Genomic DNA, 10,862 nt, shown 5'->3' with positions numbered 1-10,862 from the left:
AAAAAAAATCACTAAGTTTTGGAGCTATTTGTTACACAGCAATAGAGATCTAATGCATAACCTTTAATTTACTTTTCACTCAAGGAACTAAAAGATTATTTTTTATGTATCATCTCATTTGTTCTCAGAATATACTTATTCTGTGAAAATAACTCACATGTTTACTTAATACAGAAGTGACATTTTATCTATACAGTGACCACTTACTGAGCAAGACAGGTCTGTGTGGTTGATGAAGCGCCCCGCGGAGTTCTGTGGGGCGTGGTGCACACAGTCTCCCAGGCATTCAAGCTCACTGCAGGTTTTTTTTTTTACTTTCTCAGAAATGCAGCCTCTTTCCTCTCCTCCACTTGGCTATCTCCTTCCCACTGCCCTGGGGGTGCACACACACCTCCCACTTCCACTGGTCAGGGTAAGGGGCTTCTGATCTGTATTTTTTAATAACACCCAACCCTGTTCTCATTTCCCTGCAGACAGCAGTTTGCAGAGACTGATATCATTGTTTTTGCACCACCCTCTCCCTTTCTACCCCTCTCCCACCCTCTCCTGCTACAAACCTGACCCAGAATGGGTGCTTATTACATGTTTGTTGGGTGACAGAGGGGTCTTAGTGACAGGGGTCATACTTCCACCAAGGCCGTCCTGATGTCTGCAATAGTTCTGGTTTGGGGGTAGGATGGGTGATCTGCAGCCTGCATCTCAAAGTTTAGACTCTCAAGGCAAAGGCATGATTCTGTGACTTTTAAATAAGAGAATATTTTCAGACCCGTGAGGCTGGAAGTACCTCTGAGAGTGCATCTGGAGCCCTCAGAAAAGGACAGTTGAACCAGAGCTGATAAATACTCCTGGGATTGATCAGAGGTCTCTGTCTGAGGCAGGGATGGGACAGCGACACTGTGCTTGCTGTGTAGTTATCATCCCTAAATCTAAACTGCCCTCAACAGATGGACTTTCTCCTGATTCTAGATTTCCAAAGAAAAAGACAGTGCAACTTAAAAAATATATATGTAATATCTACTTATTTTAGAACCATAGAATATTTAGATAAGGAAAAGGAAGAAAATAAAAACCACTGCAGATCTATGAGCCTGGGATAATGAGTAGTAACTTTTTGGTGTGTATCTATGTGATAAACTGGGTTATTGTTCAGTAAATATTCACTCCCTTCCTCTCTGCCCCACTGACTTGGCCTTGCCATTGTGACTTGCTTTGGCCAACAGGATGGGAATGGGTGTGATGCCAGCAGAGGCCTTAAGTGTGCATGTGTTGTTTGGCTTGCCTTCTGCATTTTTGTCATTTACCATGAGAACCAGCCCTTGGTAGTCACTGGTCCAAGGAGCATGAGAGACACTGGGTCCAACCCAACCACTGACCACCTTCGGTGAAGCCCAGACATCTACAACCTAAAATAGAGCCTCCCTAGCTGACCAGTGATTCTCTCTCATCATTGATGTTTCTCTCTCTCTCCTTCCCCCTTCTTCTCTGAGACCAATAAAAATATATTTAAAAAGGAAAGAAAATAGAGCCTCCCAAGACAATCAATAAACCCACAAGCAGGAAAAAAAAACACAAATGTTTGTTATAAGCCACTGAGTTTTGGGGAGGTTTGTTACACAGCATTATTGTAGCAATAGCTGACTAATACAATCCTTCTGGAATTTTATCTCAGCATATACAGTTCTGTAGCTTACTGTTCTATCACCCAAACAGTGGAATCAACTAAAATGTTCTCTTCCTCTACCTTTTCCTCCCCCACTCCATCTCTGTCTCTGTCTCCCTCACACACTAATATCTCAAGGTCAAAGAATTGTGATTTCAGGAACCTCTGTTCAGTCTCAACAAGCTTGTACTTCAATTGGAACTTTCTTCTGGTGCAGGAACATCCAAAATGCACCAAAAGGTAAAACTCCACGATGCTCACTTACAGTATCTTAGTGACAGTGCCACACAATTTCATCAACACAGTCCCACTACACCAGCTGCAGGCGCAGCTCACCTGGTTCGCGGCCACTTCAATGGGCTTCTTCTGGATGATCCAGGTGACAGACTCGGTCAGTGGGGGAGTGGTGAGGGAGCCCGGGTAGGTCCAGTAATCCCGGCAGGTGGGTAGCAGGCAGGAGGGCTCGAAGGGGCTCAGGGCCACCCGTGCATCCTGAGAGAGAGAGGCCACAGGCTGCATCAGGCGGAGATGGAAGGGGCAGAGGCTCAGGGAGGAAGGCAGCGGCTCTATCTTTCTCTCGGAGATGTGGCTTCGCATGGCTAGGAGGGAAGTGTGTTCCCCGAGATAAAGGCTGTGCGGCCACGGTGGTCACATTTGGAAGCAGTAACAAGAAAATATGACCCTTGTCGCAGAGCATGAATCCTCACCAAATGCTTATATATTTTCTTTTAAAGTTATCTATTTTCCCATGCCCAGGCTGTGAAAATATTATACTTTAAAAAATGTGGTAAAATAACATGCATAACATAAAATTTACCATTTTCACCATTTTTAAGTCCTGCGGCAGTAAGGGCATCCACACTGTTGTGCAACCATCACCCCCGTCCATCTCCTGGACTTTCTCATCTTCCCAAACTGGAGCTCCTTCCCCATTAAACACTAACTCCCCGTTCCCCTCCCCCAGTCCCTGGCACCCACCATCCCACGTTCTGTCCCTAGGAATCGGACTCCTCTAGGGACCTTGTATGAGAGGAATAATCACGCACTATTTGTCCTTTGTTACTGGCTTATCTCACTCAGCAAAACGTCCTCAAGGTACATGCATGTTGTAGCATGTGCCAGGATTTCCCCCCTTCTTAAGACCGACTAGTACACCACACCGCGTTTATCCATTCATTCGACAGTGGACACTTGGAGAGCTTCCACTCCTTGGCTATTGTGAGTAAGGTTGCTGTGAACATGACTATACCACTATCCCTTTAAGACCCGGCTTTCAATTATGTTGCATATTACCCAGAAGTGGAAATGCCAGACCCTATGGGAATTCTGAGTTTAGTTTTTTGAGGCACTGTCACACTGTTCCACAGTGGCTGCCCCTTAAGGCAGCTGAACTTCTCTCTAAAGCAGCATCCCTGGGTGTCACGGTGATGACATACACTCAGGAGGGTGCCCTGCGTGGAGCATGTGCCAGAATTGTCCTTCTCACGGGGAACAGGCGGGATTGGTGGACGTGGACAGCTGTTCTCGACCACTGTGTCCCCGGATTTCTGTGTTGCTCCCACAAGGGACTCCCATCAGCACGTCCTGCTTGGGAGCCCAGTGTTCAGAACTCACAGTTTGCTCGATTTCTGTGCTTTATAAAAGGGTAAGGAGAAACCTGCCTCTCTGTGTTCCAGGCGACACCGATCGGATGTCACGGTTGATCCATTCATTCATTCACTCACTCACAGCTTTGCATTCAGCACTCATGGTAAACCCAATGCTATCTTAGGCTCTGGGGTACAAAACCACCCACCTTCATAGAGCTCACCCTTTACCAGAGGAAATAAGTAGATTTCTAGCATTTGCACAGTGATGGAGGAAAATAAAGTAGGGAGTGGGGGTGGGGTGGGTGGGTAAGAAGGATGGTCACTGGGAAGGTGACATTTGAGCAAAGACATGCAGGTTCCGGGGGTGGACCCAGGCAGTGTCAAGGCCCTGAGGTAGGGTGCGGCCTGATGGGTTAGCGCAGTAGTTCTCGACCTTGGCTGCACATTAGAATCACCTGGGAATCTTTTTAAAATCCTGATTTCTGGGCCTCATCCTCCGGAAATTCTGTTTCTTTGTTATGGGGTGGGGCCACAACATTAGTAACAAAGAAACAGAATTTCTGGAGGATGAAGCCAGGAAATCAGGATTTTAAAAAGATTCCCAGGTGATTCTAAGGTGCAGCCAAGGTTGAGAACCACTGGGCTAGAGGAACAGCAAAGTGACCACGTGGCTGGAATGAGTAAATGACACACAAAGGCAGTAAAAAGAGACAGGGTGGGGGTCCTACAGAGGAGGACACCCCTGCTTCTGTCTGGCTGAGGCCTCTGAGAAAATCTACCAGCAGAGGCAGGAGAAGGGGCGCTACCTGGACGCTGCTCAGCACGGCGCCTGGGGTGGAAAGAGGAAGGGGGGCCTCTGCCAGCATCTGCCTCCTTGTAAGGCAGAGGCATCCGACAGGCTTTTGCTCGGAGAGGAAATGATCCCTCGGGTCCCTCGGGTTGACAGCCCAGGATGGTGGGCTCCACCCTCTATAAATCGAGTGAGACTGAGAGGTAGGGACAGGCCCGCACGCAACGTAGCACATTCGGCCTCAACACCGGGCTGGGCACTAGGGAGGACTTAAGCACGAAGCAGACGCCCTCTCATTCCCAAAGAAGAAGGATTCTGCACATCGAATCCTCCCACCCAGCCTTCAAAGGCACAGGCACGGGGCCCGGACGACCTGGCTCATATCCTGATTGCTGGCATTAATTCATCAGAAGTGGAGAGATGTTGGTTAAGCTGCCCACAGAAGGATATTTGGGCCCTGGCCAGTTTGTCTCAGTGGATAGAGCCTCGGCCTGCAGACCAAAGGGTCGATTCCAGTCAAGGGCATGTACCTCGGTTGCAGGCTCCATCACCAGCATCCCTGGTCAGTGCGTGTGCGGGAGGCAACCAATTGATGTGTCTCTCTCACATCAATGTTTCTCTCTCTGTCTCTCCCTCTCCCTTCCACCCTCTCTAAATATCAATGGAAAAATATCCTCGGGTGAGGATTAAAAAAAAGGAAGTTGGTTCACACCAATGGGCGATTATGAGGCGCCTTACGTGAGCAGGTGTTGTTCCACTGTGTGATTAATTATCTAGGAATGTCTTCAGGACAGCATGACTGAAACGTAATTCACATAGCGTAGAACTCACTGCTGTAAAGTGCCCAGATCCACGGCTTTTAGAGTATTCACAGACAGAGATGTGCAACCACCATCACAGTCAAGTTAGAACATTTTCACCTCAAAAGAAAGAACCCCAGTAAACCCTGTGGCTGTCCCCTCCCTCACCGCTCCACCCTGCCGCCCCCTGCCACAGGCCCCGTCTGCTTTCCGTCCACATGCACTTGCCTACGTGGACATTGCCTACAGATGGAATCACACAACATGCGGACTTGTGTGTCCGGCTTCTCTCAGCTCAGTACCGTCAAGGCCCCTCCCGGCTGCTGTGTGCTGGTTGGTGCTTCTCTCCTTTTCATGCCGAACGACATTCCATTGTTCGGTCTGCATAACTCGTGAAGGAAACAGGTCACAGAGGTCGTGGGACAAAATGCAAAACATGCCAGTGGGTTTGTGGTGACAGACACATCCCCTCCTGCTCCCCTTGTCCAGCCCCAAAGGCTGCCGGGCACCCTCTGAGACCATTACCTTGAATTTTCAGAATCACCCTTTAAGGGGTGTGTTTATGTTGTTGATGAAGAAAGTAAACCGATATAAGTGACTCTCCCAGAACCACAGTTAGACAGTGACCAGACCCAGATGCTGGGAGGTCTGTCTTAACCCCCTCGGGGCTGCAGGGTGGGTGTGAGGCAGTGGGTCACACGGAGGAGCAGCTAGTGGGCTGCTACCCCCACTGCCAGGCACTTGCCAATTACCATTTTGAGAGGACATCTATGTATTTCATAGTGATGTCCTCGGAGCTCTGTGTCCTGCCCCTCAAGCACATCAGGGTTCAGAAAGCTGATCCCCCTCAGAGCCCCTAAAGCGAGCTAAGGCCCCTTCTCTGTGTGTCTGTCAGCCCTGCTGGCTAGAGTATTAGCTGGGAATGCACACGGGTTTGCACCAGCGTGCAGCATGAGTACGGACAAACCGGCTCCTGGTGGCGGGCGCCCACTCGAAAGTCTTCCCGTTCTCTCTTCTAACATGCACACCCCACTTGGGAAAGAGGGAAGGCAGTGGACAAAGGAAGCTCCATTCGGTACAAGATGGGAGAATAAAATGGGAGAAAAGGCAAAACCATAGGGTTTGGGACAGATCAGCGGTCGCCCAGGCTTGGGGGCAGGGGCACGACTGTGCAAGGGCCACAGGTGGGACATGCCGGGCGGGCACGGTTTTGTGTGGGCCCGGCTGGGTGACTCCACTAATGTGTCCAGACCGATAGAATGTACACCACAGAGATGACTCGTAACACTGCAAAATTTAAAAAATCGGCCAGAACCAGGACGGAGTGCAGACTGTGACAAATGACTGACAGATGACACCTCCCATCCCATGGAGCACGGCTCCTGCTCACCGGGGCTGGGCCTTTCACCTCTAAGAGTCTCTTACGCTTCAGGTGAGGAAACTGAGGCCCAGAGATGATCCTCAGGACCAGACTGAGCCCAGGCAGAGTCTCCTGTCACCACACGTCAGACACCATTCCTCCCTGGTGGTTGGCCCAGGAGACCCTGAGTTAGCTCATGTGAGTGTGTGTGTGGGGGGTGGGGGTGGGGGCGGGAAGGGGAGAACTCTCCAGAGGAAAACACCCCCTGAGCAAACAGAACCTCACAGCCAGCTCCTTTCTTTCCCACCGGGAGGAGGAGGCCACCCCATGTAGGCGGTGGATGCTGGTGGGGAAAACATCCCAGGTTTACTCTGGCCGGAGACCAGCGAGGAAGAGGATGCTCCGAGCAGCTTGTCCTTGTGGAGTTCCTGAGCTGGCAGCCATGGCGGCGGGGGGTGGGGAGGGTGATCTGGGCTCGGTCCCACGAGGCCCACGCAGAGGCCCACATCAAGGGGAAGGCACCACACAGATCAAAGGGCCCCCGTGGGCCAGCCAAGGAAGGGCTGACCCCAGCCTTCCTGTGGGCCGCGCTCACCATTGTTAAGACAGGTGGGAGCCCCATCCGTCCAAGGACCACGTTCAAGGACCACAGCCACTCCTTCCCTCTCAGAATGCTTTTGTTTGCTCCCGAACAAATAAACTGCATTTCTTTGGAATGTCCACTTCTCCATCAAAGTCCTGTCTTAGCCGATGTTGGAGAAAAGCGACATTGTTGTGCTTAACGCGACAAGGTGTCCAAGGGGAGCTGAGCCAAGATGCGCTCTGCCTCCCACGTGTGGTGGGTTGTGGGGTTTTCCCTCTTCCCATGGTCTCCAGGCTCTCAGGGATGGGATGGTCCTGTGTCCCCCCAGGAGTGTGCCAGGTGGCACTTGGGTAGGCACTCTTAAAGGTTAATAGTTAGGTATTTATTTCCATCAGCTTTAAAAGAGACGTTAGCATTAATGGATGTCATTGCTCGGGACAGGACCAGTGCAGGGCGACAGGGCGAAAATCTTCAAGATGCTGCTGCCTGAATGACTGGATTTTGGGGGAAACTCAAATCGAGTCCAACACCCCATTTATACTGAGATGACAGGGGCCCCGGAACAGCAGTGACACAGTGACAGCAGAGCGTGGGCCATCGCACGACACACCTGGAGTCAGCCCCAGCGAGGTCCGTTTCAGGGGGGGACTCAGGCGCCCTCGGCACGCGCACCAGCTGGCCGTCTTGCCCTTGCCAACGAGCCAGTGCTCGGCCCGGCCGTGCTTCTCCGAGGACGCTGACTCTGATGTGAGCAGCTTACCTTATGCTTTATTTCCGGCAAGACGTCCACCAGCGTCTGCAGTGCCTCGTGGTGGGACCCCACCTGCGCAGCACAGACACAACATGGTCATTCGAAAAGGCAGCGGGCAGGGCGGCGGCAAGCGCGCCTCATCCTACGGGGACTGTTCCAAAAGCAGCCCCGTGGCCGCACACCACTTCTTCACCAGGAGGGCGGCGCCCCAGCCCAGCGAGAGGTTACCTTTAAAAACACGCCTATGACAGCCAAGCCGTTCTCTCCCATTACAGCTTCTTTGTAGTTTGGGTATTTCACAGCATTCCAGTGAACTAAGTGCAGCTGAAACACAGGAGAAAGAGACCTTGTACCCATCACGCTGCAGCAAGAAATGACACCATTGCCCCCCTGCTGTGTGGCAGACCTACGTGTCCATTCAATGGTTTTAATGAATTCAGCCTGAGCAGCCCGGGGAAGGAACGCGGGTGCCACCAGCATGCCCGGAGCCCCACGTGGCTGATAGAATGACAGACCGTAAGGCCTTCGCGTTTTTGGTGGGAGAGAAAGAGGCTCGTTTTAACTTTATAAAATAGGAATGGGGGTTGGAGAGAGTGGCTTATTTGCTATTTTTCATATTTTTTCAGATATCCTTGAAAGTGTTTGCCAGATCAAATGCAGGACTCCCGAACTTTGAATTTCACATAAACAACAAATAATTTTAATGCCCCCAATATTGCATTTTTCTCTCCATGTGTCGCCTTGCTTGAACTTCCTGTGTCCTTATTTCACACCCTTCCTTCTGGCATCAGGACTGGCCAGATGGCAAGGGTTTAAATCAGGGGCAGGGGCCCGGCTTGGGAAGCAGGCTGCCCTGGGTCACTGGCCAGCAAGAGGCAGAGCCAGCGCCCCTGGACTGGCTCGGGGTTCTCTGTGATGGGAGCGCACGGTGCTGCCCACGCCGGTCTGGCTCAGAACGTGGATGGGGCCTGGTATCCTTACAGATTTCCTTCTACAGGAATGAGCTGTGGGGAGGTCTTTCTGAATGGAGACCCGAACCCCAGGCAGCAAGCCCTCCCCAGGCGCTGCTGGATTCCAGGGTCCTGGGTCCTCTGCCGGGTCCACGTGTGCTCCAGGTGGCACCTCACTCCCAAGTCCCAGTGTTCCCAGCCGTGTGCACTAGGGACAATGGGGGAGGCCTCGCCGTCTCTGTAGCTTACCTGGAACCCCCCACCTGCTGTCCCACCTGCAATCTGCCAGACAGAGAGACAGCTGGCCCACAGCCCTGACTGCAGCCTCCTGCCTTCACAGACGCCACCTTCGGAGCTGGCTTTGCCCTCCACCCCACACCGGAAACGGCACTTTACAGCATGTGTGGGGCCCATAGCTGATCTCGCCTCTATGCTAATAAATTACAACAAGCTCCTCTGTTAAAATATCTGTAAACATTAAAAACCGTGGTGCGCGCCCTAACTGGTTTGGCTCGGTGGATAGAGCGTCGGCTTGCAGACTGAAAGGTCCCAGGTTCGATTCCGGTCAGGGGCACCTTGGTTGTGGGCACATCCCCAGTGGGAGGTGTGCAAGAGGCAGCTGATCGATGTGTCTCTCTCATCGATGTTTCTAACTCTCTATCCCTCTCCCTTCCTCTCTGTAAAAAATCAATAAAATATATTTAAACAAACAAACAAACAAAAAAAACCGTGGTGTGGATACACAGTTTGTGTTGTCAAATGAAAGGGAGCATGTTGCAAGCCGCTGCTCTTTCATTTTTGTCACCATTGTAAACATGTGTGTAATTATATCAATAGATGTGATTGCCTCTTGATAAACTGTCCCCAGAGATCACGCCTGGGTGTGTGGTTGCTGGTCATTTTTATTTTGGGGGCTGGCTGGACTCTAGTTCGATTTTAACTATAGTATTACTCCCACAACAATGGCAACAGAAAGTTGAAACAAAAACAGCTCGTAACTTGAAACGCATCCGAAAGGCAGGTGGTTGGTGGGTGGATAAAGGGGTGGGTGGGTGGACAGACGTGTAATAAAGTGAACATGGCAAAGCATTAATCTTAGAATCTTAGTGGCAGACTCGCCGGTTCTCACTGCACAGTTTTTTCAATTTTTTGGTTTGTTGGAAAAATTTCATAATAAAATATTGGGGGAAATCTATATATTACCACTTATCACCCCACCGCAACTACAAAACCCAGTTCCCAGCATTAATCTCTGCTCATTTTTTCCCCTGACTCCCATTTTATTTTAATGTTTCAGAGGTCACTTTGTTTTAGGGTGATCTCTATTGTAAAGATTTTCAGATTCTCGATAGGTGGCCTCACCCTGAAGGACAGGAAGGTGCGAGTGGGAAGTGGACCACCAGCAAGCGCGGGGCTGAGGGAGAGGCTTAGAGCACAGATTGTTCCAGAATCCCAGCTGCCTGGTTCTGGCAAGCTACCCAACCTCTTAGAACTTCCACGTCTTCTTCTGTTAAATGAAGGTGCTGAAAACACCCTCCCTTCAGGATGGTTGTGTGATTGAACGGGTAGGGTGGCCGACTGTTCTGGTTGGAGCACGGAGAGTCCCACATCCCAGGAAACCCTCCGTTTCTGGGCCACTGGGATGGATGGCCACCCTACCACGGGGCCCGGCACGTAGACAGCGCCCACCTGTGGGCCGCTCGGACATCTACACACCTCTGCCGGGTACACGCGGTCCTCCACCGTGTGCTCGGAGCCCCACTCGTTCACTGCTCCCCAGTGGAAGTGGAACTGCTTCAGGCGGTAGTGGTTTTCCAAGGGGCCACCGCTAATTCCTGAAAAATGAAACCCGTGCGTGTTAGTTTGTCTATTCTTTGGACTGAAGCCGCATGATTTCACTGTCGACCGATGCCTTGCTGAGATGACAAACGGGAAGGTGGGCCCCGTGTCCCAGTTACCGGGAGGGCCCTAGGCAGGCCCACATCATGCTCACAGTAGTGATGCAGATTCCAGTGCTGCCACCAGGTGGCGGTAGGGCCTCAATCCCTCCCCGCGGGAATGAAGCAAAGAAAAACCTTTTGAGATGTATGCCTGTCCTATAAGATTTCCAGGCTTCCTTAACGAAGAAAAAAATATATGTCTCTTGAATGAAAAAGGGCTTAAATCCTATCACCAAATAATTTCATAAACTAATATGTTAAGAGCAAGATTTTAAACAAATTCTGAGCTACAACATGCTACCTTTTCCACCAGCTCTGGGCTTGATGCAGCTCTAGCTCAGTCTAGTGACCCAGCCGTGGGCAAACTATGGCCCGCGGGCCGGATCCAGCCCGTTTGAAATGAATAAAACTAAAAAAAAAAAAAAGACCGTACCCTTTT

The 10,862-nt window shown here is 50.9% G+C and overlaps 1 protein-coding gene across 1 annotated transcript in view; it reads right to left on the bottom strand.

Annotated features, from left to right (window-relative positions):
• The window catches only part of CA5A (carbonic anhydrase VA, mitochondrial), a 37,584-nt gene that overhangs the window by 1,359 nt on the left and 25,363 nt on the right, over positions 1–10,862 (bottom strand). The window contains exons 3-6 of the mRNA XM_006762207.2: positions 10,200–10,318; positions 7,762–7,857; positions 7,543–7,605; positions 1,997–2,152 (exon numbers count right to left, since the gene is read on the bottom strand). Coding sequence (XP_006762270.1) covers positions 1,997–2,152; positions 7,543–7,605; positions 7,762–7,857; positions 10,200–10,318 — 434 coding nt within the window. The remainder of the gene's footprint in view (positions 1–1,996; positions 2,153–7,542; positions 7,606–7,761; positions 7,858–10,199; positions 10,319–10,862) is intronic.

Source organism: Myotis davidii, unplaced genomic scaffold, assembly GCF_000327345.1.
Source record: "Myotis davidii unplaced genomic scaffold, ASM32734v1 scaffold77, whole genome shotgun sequence".
Taxonomy (NCBI): Eukaryota; Metazoa; Chordata; class Mammalia; order Chiroptera; family Vespertilionidae; genus Myotis; species Myotis davidii.
This window is presented reverse-complemented; position numbering and strand designations above follow the sequence as displayed.